The following is a 13239-nucleotide window of genomic DNA, read 5'->3' on the forward strand; positions in this document are numbered from 1 at the left end:
AACATGGCACCACACCGGTAAGGTAAGACAACACGTTTACATGTCGTTTTCTATATGTTCTCTGACATTTATCCTAACGATATGAGGCGGTCTTTGTGGAAAAAAAGCTTGTTTAGTGGACTAACTTTGCACTTGAAGTATGCCCGTTCACTTACGTTTTAACAGGTCTGACGCTATTATGCGCCCCGGCTGTATTTAGGCTAACGGCTAACATGCTTACTATTATTTTTATGTCACTAGTCACTTGAAACAAATTTAGGACGATAGGAGACGGGTTGAAATAAACCGAAATTTCCCTTTAAGTGGGAATCAGGTAGGTATTGAGGTTTGATACCCAGCCGTGACACACTGAGTTTCCGGTTTATTAGGTACACCTAGCTAAATGTATTAGATCAAATTAAATGAATAATAACGCAAACATATAGTATATTTGTAATGTTAAATTATAAGACTGTTGCAGACATCTGTCAGGGACATAGCTTGTGGTGCCGTTGGAATGCATTGCATTACACTGAAGGGTGTCTCTATCATTTAAGACACTGTTAACATCATAGTTTTAATAGTAGTGTATTACAGCATGACTGGAGTTGATATAAGCTGTGTACCCACCAGGACTGAGCTTCAGCTGCAGACTGTAGGAGTGAGAGACGAGCCCAGAGTTACGAATAAACGAGTCTTCGTCATGAGCATCCTCCTCCTCTTCTTCACTACTTCCATCCTCCTCTTCTTCACTGTCTTCCTCTTCTTCTTCTTCCGCCCTCTGTGTTGTCTCCATCTCTCCCTTCTCCTCCTCCTGCTCGTTCCCATCCATCCTCTCTGTAATCTCCTTCTCCTTGTCTTCAGAACTCTCCTTCTTTTCCTTTTCTTTCCTCTCCTCCCTGTTGTTCCTCTTCTCCTCTGTCATTCCTTCATCTTCTTTTTCTGTAGTTTTCTCCCGACTGCTTCTGTTATCTTCCCTGTTCTCCTCCTTCTCTTGTACCATTCCTTCTCTCCGGTCATCCTTCAGGTCTTTGCTGCAGCAGGGCTGTTCATCAACTGATGGACATTCACTGGCTGGTTGGGAGCTGGGAGGGCTGCTATTGGCTGTCTGGATGTCTGTAAGGTCGAACTCGGGGAAAAGCAGGTTCATACAGGATTCCATCTCTGTCAGCGTTGCCTCGATTTCCTGATACAACTCTGACAAGGAAACGATAGAGAGATATCCCGTTAAAGCTTTGCTCCAGCTAGGAAACTGCTACAAAAACATAATAGAGCTTCATGGACCACATGGGATTTTAGGGGTTTGTTACTATTACTAGCGGTTGTATTTTTGAATGATGTGGTATTTACCCTCCATCTCTTTGGAGGCTGCCTCCACTCTCTCCTTATAGATCCTTTCCATTTTCCTCTGTCTCTCCTCCTCCCTCCTCCTCTCTGCTACGGTCCTGGCCTCAGCATCCTGGAAGTCCACCTGACAACACAGACGCATCACATCACTCACAACATGGGAAACAGTCCAAGTGACCAGCAACAGTAGCAGGAAAAACACAGTTAACATAGCATGTTGATGTCATCTAGTACCATCATTAGGTCAACATTTAATTTGTCCATACCTTGGTTTATGATAGAGAGGGATAAAATATACTAAAGCTCGAAAGCTTTTTTCACTCCTGGGAAGTGTACTGTATCAATACAGTGTGTCAATGCTCATGCTAAATTAAGAAGACCACTTGACTTATGACGTCTGCCTCACAGAGCTGCTAGCATTACATTATGGTGGCTCTCAATCTTGTAATTCATCAACAAAATGTCCAACAGGACCTGTTTAGATATTTACCCTCAGCTAACATGGAGCTATTGGACAGTTTGCCTGGTAGCAACAAAAGAAAGAGTATCCTACCTTCTTAACCTGTTTGAGAAAGTGGTAACCCAGTGCTAACTTCTTATACGCTGTCCCATAAGACTCCTGCCATGATTGGACAGTCCGTATGGCCAGTGACCTCAGTTTCCTGGCTACCTCTTTAGGGGGAGGGAGAGGCTGTTCCGAGTCTGTCTCTACTGTCAACTCCAAGAAATCCTATGAGAGATGGACGATTCAACAGAGACAAGGAGAGGAGGAAAGGAAGAGAAAAATAAGAGAATAAAAACATGATTAATTTGCAAGAGCTGACCTACAATCTAATAATATATGTTTACATTTTTAACTATCCAGGTACAAAGAGACATTTATTTCCATAAAAGACTTGGTAAAAAAAGACCCTAACAAGACTTGCACCAGAGTATGATAAGCTGACAGGTTACATTGGTGTGGAAACAAAATGATGACTATGCTCTCTCTCTCTAACCAAATCAGGTTAACCAGTACACTGAGGCACTGTGGTGTTTGAGCTATTGGTCTACATGATGTCAGTACCTGGAAGTTGTCCACCAACAACGTTCTGAAATGGTGTGATCTGGTGAAGAGCTCACTGGCTATCTGGAAGGCCGACAGTCTGATCTCTGCATGTTCTTCATTGAGCTGAGACATCACTGAATGGTACACGTGGTCTATGCAGTCATTAGACACTCTGTGATGAATGACAGACACAAAGTGAACACTATTAATGATTTGTCATTAAATTCTACATTGCCTGTGTGAAAATATTGCAATATTCATGTTATCCATATTCTTATAATTCTGCAAATTCTAATGTTACCATGATCGTCTCAGATGATTTTCCTCCCAAAAATCCTGGAGAAGGAGTGTTTAATATTGCTTCTATTCAAATGATATTTTTCTATGTTTTGGCTTCTTTAAGAAGTCAGTGTAAACCTGCTCACTCCAAGACCTCCATGGTTCACAGTTACTCATGCCTGAAATATCCCTGTGTGTAGTTATAGACATACTTGCAGATCTTCTTGATTTTCTTCATCTTGTTCTCGTTGAGCTGTGGCTGTCCTGACGTGGTCAGCTCCTCCACCAGCACTGACAGCCTGTCCCTCTGAGACAACTCCATCATGAGTCATTAACACACCTGTGAACAGGGACACACTGCTGCTGACTTAACAGAGTTTATCCGGAGTGAAAGTTCTCCAGCTAACCATTTCAACAAGACATAGGGCAAGAATATCTAAATATCCACAAAACTGAAAAAGTGAGATGTGAATCCTGTTGAAAACTATGACAGCTACATAAGTGATGAGGAGATGTAGACAGAAAGAAAGACTTAATGATGATGAGGAACTGTTGCTATCTCTGAGGAATGCTGGATCAAACGGTCAAACTATATAATGTACCAAGATCATCTGATGCTTGTTGAAGGCTGTCATGTAAAATTAGTACAAATACTTAAAGGCTGGCTCTGAAGAGAGCAAAATAACTACCCCATACAACCCCACTTCAAAAAATCTGAACTATACCTTATTATTAAGATGTAATAGACGGTGTAATTTTCCTGCTTAAAAAACAACTATACTACACAAGGCTATAATACATTTGGTGCATTACGAAGTCTATCATCCTCTGTGTGTACTCTGCTATGTTCTAGTTTTATAGAAATGCTTTGATGGCATGACATCTCACGATACTTACTACATTCATTGCACTAGGCTGTTATGATAATGCACGCGAGGTATAGGGGCAACACGCCATTACATGTATTTTATTTCCGAACCAGTTAGTCAGCTTCAGCTAACGCTACATTGCAGTGTACGTTAACTAATGTTAATAACACTAACGTTAATTTAAGTGATTTGCTCTTTACATTTTACACACTTATATATTTTTATGAAATTTAAAAGAATAACACAAAGAAGGGAATGCCTACAGATCCTATACACACGGTATCATTTCTAGATAGTCTATTGAAGTTCAGACTGAGCTAGAAATGGATTTATGGGCTAGCACCTTGTTAGCTCCTACAGTGCTAACAAATATAAACACAGCCTGTCTCTTTTATCGGCAGGTAACTTTAGCTTGCCTTATAAAATACTCAAACTCAGTCAGTTACCTGGCTGTTAGCTCAGAGTGGCCAAAGAAACACGTAGTCCATTCATGACAAAAGATATGAAATTATCGGCTGCTGTTTAGTACCATTTACAAACAACCTTTGACAACGCTGGTTATGTGAATTCCAATCTATTAACATCCCTATTTCCGTTACCGGCTTGTACTTCCGGCTAGAATTTTCATAATAAAAGCATCAATAAGGATACGGACATTTATGGGCAATCTATGGGACACACCGACACCCCATAGACCTTTACGTAGACGCCGCATCGAGTGGGTTTGCCCGCTGCTGCGATACGTCAACGTCGCCGCCATATTGNCTCGCTCATACACACACCAGCCCCCTCATACATTGCCCTCATTCCCGTCACACTCGCACCCCGCCCCCCTACCTATACTCATTCAATCCCAAACATGCCATTAACTCACAGAACACTGATATTATAACAGAACATTTACTGTATATATATATATACTGTAACATATATATATATATATATATATAGGCCTATACGAGAACATATATGTATATATATGTATATATATATATGTGTATGTATGTGTACTGTGTATTGTTTTTCGGCACTACCTTGCTCTCTATAGCTGATGTAAGGTGAATTACTCCTGCGTGGGATCAATAAAGTTCTTATCTTAGCCATCTGTGAAGATCAAATACATTGTTTCTGGTGCCTAACTGTTTCCCAAGTATATTAGTGTGTGTGTGTGTGAATGAATAAACGAGAGGCATTAACGTAAATTTCTTTGTAGAAAGGCGCTTTATGAAATTAAGTCCATTCACTTGTATTAGTTTACAGCGCAGCCTTACCACATCCAATATGGCGGCGACGTTGACGTACGGCTCAGCGCTCGATGCGGCGTCTATGTATATATGTCTATGCGACACCCGAGGCGAATAGAATAAAATTAAGTAACAATAGATATCATATTGTAATAGATATCACCATGAAACTTTACAAGTTGATTACTTACAGTTAAACAATTATTTTTTTGTATCACAAGTTTTCTGAAATTGTATGTTTGAATATGCAAATAAGACATTATCTAATTAAATTTGCATTGATTTACATACATTTCCAGAAGGAAAATCTGAACATTGGACAAAGCCAGGTTCAAAATTCTGGCCCCATTTTTTAGACACATTAGAGTCAAAGATTTTTACAAAGGGCATATTGGATATCTCCTTTTATCCCTCCATAAATCAGAAAATACTGTCAGAAGCCATAAAAAAAAATAAAATACAAAAAAGTTCTATAAAGCAGGCTATGAATGATAAGTGAAGTGAAGTTTGGTGTATGTATGTCATAATGCACAGGAGAATTTTTGAGTGCGATAAAAACTCACTTTTAAAAAAGGGCCTTCAAAGACACATATTGTAAAATCCCATACATAAAAAAAGCCACTAGGGTTTTTTGCTTTGTTTTTTTTTGTTTTTTTGTATAACAAGTTTTCTGATATTTTATGTTTATGGCATTATTTGAGTGAATATCAGAATCACCTAAATATGCATTTGGAAGTTTTATTTCCACTCGTCTGAAAGAGAACATGTTATGGAGGCAAAATAGCCCAAAATTTCAAAATTGACCAGTGCATGAAAATACTATGTTTCACTCGTGGATAGATACAGTTGAGCATAATTAACAAGACTGAGACAATTCTAGTTTCAACTGGGATTCCACTTTTGTAAGTTGTTATAAGTTGTAGTTTATGGTGGTGGTGATGATGGTGAATGGCCGCAGCTGTGTTCACTGAGAGGTGCATCTAAAATGTTGTTCCTTTGAAACATTAATCAGTTATGTGTCCGAGGATAATTCAAGGGTCATAGATATGCATAGCTGCAGCATTAACAAGTCGGAAATAAATACAGAAGCTAGAAAAAATACTGTATCTTAAAATGCAGTCATATTTCCGTAAAACATGAATAAGATCGAGGTGCAGTGGATATATTATTAAGTGAATTTCTGGCTACTGACTTATTATAGCAACAGATGAACATCTGAGAGGAAGTAAACAAAACACAATCCAAAAGCAAATCCTACTGTTTACACAGCACATATACAGTACATTTATCAGATGGACCTTCAACATTTCACACTACAATTTCTAGTTGAACTTGGAGGTAACCCTACAGGAGATACAGACACACGACACCATCATATAAATAAATATTTATTCTTAAAATATGAACACAAAGTAAACCCCATCCTCATCCAAAAACAATCCAAGGCCACTGACAAAATCTTAATTTTCTTATGTTCGTACTGACAAACCAATGAGGGTCAGCCCAACATTTGTGTCCTCAAAGGCACGTCCCCAATCTTTGAGCTGCATGCAGCAGAAAGTCTGTCAAGGATTTTGCCAGCTTTTTTTGGGACTGTTGAGGACTTAAATTCCTTGTATCACAGCAGCCTTTCTAAAAATTGGCAACACATGGTGAGATTTTTATAGGCGTTTGTTTGCAATACAATTGCCAGTGCAAGTGAAAATTGCAAAACAGTTGTGATGCTGTCACAGATTTGGAGCTTATTATCATGAGCATTCGGGGGGGCGTTATCTCACACCTGTTAATGACTGCTAGGTAACATTAGTGGTGTGATGCTAACAGCTAGCCATGTGATGCTAACAGTTAGCCCTGTCACTGTGTGTGTGACTCTATCTCAGGCACAGAGCTCTGGTCCTACAGCAGCAGTGTCATGATACACACAGAGAGAGGGGCTGAGCAAATCAATACATTGCTTGCAGCTCTACAATGACATTAGTTTTTCTGCGCTTTAAATAGTCAACTTTGTAGTAAAGTTGCGGTGACTGGACAAAACTGCAATGTCGTGCAGAATTCAAAGGAATTGGCTGAATTTGCATTAGACGTAACAATATCGCCACATTCTGCAAAGACTGAGTGGACTCTTGTCTTGAGGAGTTTGTCCCTCTGTGGTTGGTTATGTGCTTGAAGAGTGGTTGTTTCATCCCAGCAGTCTATAAGTCTGTGCACTCATCTCTGCATAGTACAGCCATGTCAAATGCCACTGTGCACTTATCATTTCATTTTGACTTGTAGAGCATCTATTAGATCTACAATCTCTACAAAGTAGCCACTCTCCTCTCCTAGAATCATTTCTGACTGGATCATTTCCTGGTACTGGTGTTTGAGAGAGAGCAGAGAGCCTAGCAGAGAGCTGTCTGAGCGGTACTGATCCGAACACACGGGAGCCATCGCCAACAAAGCCCGCAGAGCCTGAAAGACAAATGACACAAACACTTACAACAAGATCTTTTAATACACTATGTTAATTTGTTCAGGCAGTCTGGGTTTCCAAAAGGAAACTCTTATTTCAACCTGAACCTATTTTCCCATGTTTTTGTGTCTACAGCCCCATTTACACTACCTGTTGAGGGCAGGACTGTTGCACTGTTATGCCGCCTCACTGGTCTTTAAAAAGAGGTACAATCGTGGTATGGGGGGACAGAGTTGTCTTGCCTTTGAGCCAGTAGTGGAGGCAGTAACAGCTCTGAAACTTTGTCTGAGTAAAAGGAATAGCCGGCAGGACAGGACCATCAAAGGGACAGGTGCAACATTTTGACAAAATATTATGTGTTCAACCCTCAGCCGGGAGATTTAAAAGCACCTGATAGCAGTTAGCAGCTAACACAAAGTTGAACAGAAGTTAAAAATGTCTGCAAACTGGGAAAACAATGAGGTCCAGGAGCTCCTTAGCCTCTGAGCAGAGGACGAGATCAGCCACCATATAACAGGGAAGGTAAATGATCGTTATTGCCATGTTAATGCTATTGTTATTGTTTATAACCCACTGCTGACACATATGTCAAGGCCAATGCTGTAGAGTTAAGTGACAAATGAGAACAACACTTTTTATATGGTTTCTAGTATTGAGAGAGAGAGAGTGCTGCAGCCAGCTGTGAAAAAGGCTGCAATGTAACCACTCAGGGCATGTTTGCATTGTGCATATAGTAGAAATTTTCCTTTAAGGCTTTCTCTCAGAGAACCCTTTCTGACAGAAATCTATTCATCTTAACTAAAAGTACTTTTTTTTCCTAAAGCCCTCCTCAAATAACTTCTTCCAACTGTGTGAACTGTCAATTAATGTCCACTGAAAGTGTTTGTTTTTGCCACTGACAGGCTCAATTATAAATCTTAGTGTCTGACAACATTATGGAAAGATCCCTACAGAGATAGATCTGTTTGTTAAAGAGTAAGATCCTTTTTGTTTAACCAGACACAGCCCCAAAATCGCCAAACCCACCAAACTCCCATTAAAAAAAACCCAGTAATTTTATCATTGTAAAACACAAATTTGCCCAGTTGAATGTGAAAATGTGCTGGCTCTATACATACTAAAATAACTGTTATTTAAATGGAGTCTGGTGGATTTGCTTATCGCGTTTTTGGGTTGTTTCTTGTTAAACAAAAAGAATCTTAATCCTTAACAAAAGGTGCATGGATCCTTAAATACTTTGTCAGACAACTGATAACAATCTGAACCTGTCAGTGGCAAAGACAGGCACTTTTTGTGGACGTACACTGTGCGAACATGCCTCGAGTGGTTACACTGCAGCCTGTATCGCAGCTGTTGACTACTTTAGTCAGTTGGACACCAAAACATGGACAAATAGGGTCCAGGTTGGAAAATACTGGTAATTTACCATTTTAAGCAGATTATCATTTGTGTAAACCATCAGTTATTCATCTCCACTATCTCAAAGTTAGTCTACCTTCTCTCTGTAGTCATGCTCAGTGGACTCCAGCAACTGTGGGACCAGACTGCACCAGCCCTTCTCCAGCAGCTCCCCCTGCAGAGACACCTTGGCGTACTGACGCACCCGCTCCTCATGGGAGGCATCCAGCATCGGGTCCAGACCTGCCTGTGAGATCAGCTCCTGGTGGAGCAAGAGGGACAAGTATCACCTAGGAAGTCTTATTCTGTATTCTCTTCAAGGGCCAGTGGAACCCATTCAGTCTGAGCCATTAAACAAAAATCATTCTAGTACATCTCTAACAATAAACCTTAGACTAACGGTTTGTTTGTCATACCTTCTCACTGATCATATCATATAACATGGTGACAATGCGTGTTCGCAGAACTCCGCCACCATCTGCCCTGAACAGCTCTGAAAGGACCTGCAGCCCTCCATGTGACAGGAAGTGGTGCTGTGCGTAGGGGAAGTTCCGTAAGAGGGAGGCCACTGCAAACAGAACCTGACAGGAGGACGGTCACACACACAGAAATCATGACAGCTGAATTTAATGTGTTCGTACACACCTCCTTGTCAAAAAATTGTAATGTGAGCTTGTGTTTGTACCTTCTTTTTGACTCTGAGTGGCTGTGTAGTGGCCAGTATGGTTAGGAGCGTCTGAAGAGCCCCGCTCTCCACAACCTTCACCTGGACCGCCGGGTTACTGCAGGACAGTGAGAAGCACTGTTAGCAACTGTTAAAAAAGCTCACAGTGATATTGATGCAGGTGCAGGAGACACAAGTTCAGATTTTAAACAAGAGTACAACAGAAAATCCATCACTTCCTGTGTTGAGCAACTACAGCGAGGTGATGTGGTGTCATACTATACAGCCACATGTGTTTTGATATTAAACAGAGGAGTGATATTGTACAGCTGCTTCATTGGTGAGATGTTAAGTGCATCAGTCAGATCTAACTTTAATACAACGAACATGCAGCAGTTTGTACCTGGACACAGCAGATCCCAAGACAAAGGCAGAGTTTTCCTGTAACCTGAAGTCTGAGCTGTTCAGACCATCTAGAACAAGCTGGAGACCCCCCATCGAACAAAGGGTCTGAGCATTATCCACCTAACACATACACACACACACACACACACACACACACACACACACACACACACGGACAGAAACACACTTAAACCTCAGAACACATCTGTAAGCTAATATCCTCAGAGTAGGTTTCAGTGTGTGTTCTGTTACCTGATGCACCAGATACTCCAGCTCCTGCAGGATGCTCAGCTTCTGCTCTGTGGTCAAGTTGCTGCTGTTAAACTGGTCCAGCAGCCGCCTCATTATCTACACACACAAAAACACACTTCATTCAGCTTAACAACTACAATATAGTTACAAGTTGATGAAAACAACATATAGGCCTAGTGCAGCAGCTTCACAGTAAGCTGACTACATCGTAAGTTCTGAAAGTATGTATGTATTTCTGACTTGTGTATACTTTTTTGTTAAGTTCTTCTTTTATTGTGAAAAGTAAACAACGGAAGGTTCCTGCTGATTCAGAGCAAGGAGCCTCCATGTTTACCATGATCACATCACTTTATTTCAGCTATCGGCTGTACATTACTGCAAACTATCTTATCTGTTAGCTGCCTTCCCCAGATAGTTAGCACAACTGTTAGCACAGATGTCAAGGGCAAGTACTCGCCAGTTGCAAAATACTCCAAAGACCACTCCAGCAGCCATATATGTGTGAGTAATGTGATGTCAAATTTCATACCATGTTCAGTGTAAACACATGATTAGACTAGTATAATGTACCTGAACATCCGTCTCCACCTGCAGGTCCAGCTGAGACAAGTCTCTCTTTAACTCCTCTATGGGACGAAACCTGGATGCCACAGAGTCCTACAAACACATGGCGAGGAGAGGACACAGTCAGCATAGTCTGAGTGATATCTTGGTTAGTTATGAATAAAGGTGCACACTTTTTTAGAATATTACTAAAATTATATTTTTTTAATGGTAAAAAAAAAACAAATTGTAAACATATTGTTAGTTTTAAAGGCACTTTTTTTCATTATGTCAGAAAGTACAGATGAGGCAAATAGCAATGATCATCTCGTTACAATGCAATGTTCTACTGGGAAACCTTTGGCCCTGGCATTCATGTGGGTGCCACTTGATGTGCTCCACCCACAACACACCATGTGGAGGCCAGGTCTTTGTCACATTCCTCAAGCCATTCCTGAGCAGTTTCTGCAGTGTAGCATGGTGCATTGTCCTCCGTCCTCCTTCAGGGTGTACTTGGTCTGCAATAGTGTTTGGGTGGGTGGAGCACGTGAAGTGGCATCCACATGAATGCCAGGACGAAAGGTTTCCAAGCAGAACATTGTATTGTCTCGAAATTATCAGTGTTATTCGCTTCGCCTGTCAGTGGTTTTAATATTTTGGCTCATTGGTGTATATGTGTATGTATGCCGTAATCAACAGTCTTGTCACCTGTTGGTCTGTGTCTTTGCTCACTGGATTCAGGTCCTCCTTCATCTTCTTCAAGGCCTGTTTCAGTTCATCAGGATTGAAAAGGGACTGGATCTCTTCTTTCTCCCTGCAGAGACAGACTTTTACTGCTGTACACTGCTGCTTAAACAAAGTGTTCAATAGGTGAAATAAATGACTTCTTGAAGTCTCAGGTGTTTCTCTGGACCCATACCTGTGTTCCTGGGTCCAGTATTTGAGCTTCTCTTCACCCAGCCTGACCTCCCTCTGACCTGTCTGCAGATTCAGCCTCACATGGGAACCTGCTGGCACTGCCTGGCCTACACACAGTCACACAGACACACACAGACACAGACACACACACAGTAAGTCACGATATCTCAAACATCCACTTGGACTCAACAAGGAACTGATTTAAGTTTTGGGGTCAAAAGTCAAGGGTCAAGGGACTATGACATAGTACCAGTACAGCTTTCAGTACCATACCTGGTTTGAGTGTTTGCCATTCTTCAGTAGGCTGGACCACCTCTAAATCTCCACCATCTTCATCAACTGCCACCTCCTCTTCTTCATCACCAACAACTCCATCATCTTCTTCTGTATTCTCCACCACAGTTAAGGCAGACTCAGACTGCACACACACACAGGAAACAGCATCATTGCATCTCTGGTGCACTGACCATCAGCATTCTAGAAGTTTCGATGCTACCATAAAAAAAAATAATAGTAATTTTGATAAGAGTATATTCATAACGCATGTTTACATATCAGATGTGTATTAGTTTTTTTTGTGACTGGGTCTGTCTTATTTTTCCTGAAATGGTCTTGGATCAGTACATAAGACCTAACTTCCTTCTCAAAGTTTTAAATCATACTGGTATTTTTTGAAACATCAGTATTGAGTCAATGCACCTCAAATAACATGACAATTGGCCACTTTGTTAGCATGCAGGCTGCTAACAAAGCTAGAAAAAAAAAGAATACTTTACAGGACAGCTGAGCTGCAACTTACAGGTTTTCGGTGAATTCCCAAGCTTGTTGTAAATTTGTCATATATACAGTAACAGTTTCCTTTAGCACTCGACTATTTGGGAGTCATCTTCCCAAACTTTGAAACTACTCCAGGGGCTTGTCTTTTCTGACATCTTGCTAGCGAATCAGATGCAGTCAAACTCTCCCAGTTTCTTTTTTTTCTCTCTCTCTCTCTTTTTTTTTTTTTACATTTTATTGATAAACAGCATAAACTCTGCCAGTTTTAGTTCTGTTGGATTGCTGTGACTGACATTAGACAAGAGCAAATCGCAGTACCAAAAATTTCACCAGGAACCATTTAAACACTGACTTGGATGTTGATTACCATGGCAATGATCAAAGCGTCATAGCATTCTGATCAGCCCTTGTGATCTTCAAAAATCAAAACTTTCTTAATGTCTCCTTCATGACTGACACTATCAGTCTTCTCAATTAGTCAAAGCTTTAATTTTACTTGAACACTTTAAATTGTCGGGCCTTTTCCTACTTATGTTCCAGACCTCATGATAATGATGGGGAACAGCATCTATTTTCAATATTCATATGTTATTCCTATGGTCTAAGACAGTCCCAAAAAACATTAGTAAACATGGACAAATTTCTCATAAATCCAAAAACTTGAGTGCTTAGAGCTCAAATTTGTGATGTCATAGGGTATAAAGTCTGAAGCTGCTCCATAGACAATGAATTGGGAAAGATGTTATAATGGACCCCTGGGGAAATGTTCTGAGTATATGGGTACATTTTCTGTTTCAGAACTGAGAACATTACAATAGGATAAAGCTCATTTGGGTATAAACAAAACAACCAGTGCGTGGATCCACAAAATCAGGCTCCCAATCATTGTCTATAGAGCAGCTCCAGGCTTTATACCCTATGACATCACAAGTTTGAGACTTAGTTCTCTGGTTTCTGGCCTTGAGAGAAAGTAGCTCATGTTCCCAAATATTAATTGAACTTTCCTTGGTCATGATAACAACAAATTGGAATTCTTAATTTAGGTGGTGTTTCCCTGTAAGTTC

The 13239-nt window shown here is 40.6% G+C and overlaps 2 protein-coding genes across 6 annotated transcripts in view; both read right to left on the reverse strand.

Moving 5' to 3' along the window:
* The window catches only part of uvssa (UV-stimulated scaffold protein A), a 46473-nt gene extending 42347 nt beyond the window's left edge, over window positions 1–4126 (reverse strand). For 4 of the 5 annotated variants that reach the window (XM_050042978.1, XM_050042977.1, XM_050042976.1 and 1 more), the window contains exons 1-6: window positions 3969–4126; window positions 2866–2993; window positions 2393–2546; window positions 1880–2056; window positions 1330–1450; window positions 610–1176 (exon numbers count right to left, since the gene is read on the reverse strand). In XM_050042978.1, the coding sequence (XP_049898935.1) occupies window positions 610–1176; window positions 1330–1450; window positions 1880–2056; window positions 2393–2546; window positions 2866–2978 (1132 nt within the window). In that variant the 5' untranslated portion in view covers window positions 2979–2993; window positions 3969–4126. Of the gene's footprint in view, window positions 1–609; window positions 1177–1329; window positions 1451–1879; window positions 2057–2392; window positions 2547–2865; window positions 3011–3968 lie in introns of all 5 variants that reach the window. The other variant, XM_050042975.1, reaches the window with a different exon arrangement.
* Window positions 1–13239, reverse strand: part of spdl1 (spindle apparatus coiled-coil protein 1) — a 581008-nt gene that overhangs the window by 556731 nt on the left and 11038 nt on the right. The window lies entirely within an intron of this gene.

This window comes from Epinephelus moara, chromosome 4 (genome assembly GCF_006386435.1).
Source record: "Epinephelus moara isolate mb chromosome 4, YSFRI_EMoa_1.0, whole genome shotgun sequence".
Taxonomy (NCBI): domain Eukaryota; kingdom Metazoa; phylum Chordata; class Actinopteri; order Perciformes; family Serranidae; genus Epinephelus; species Epinephelus moara.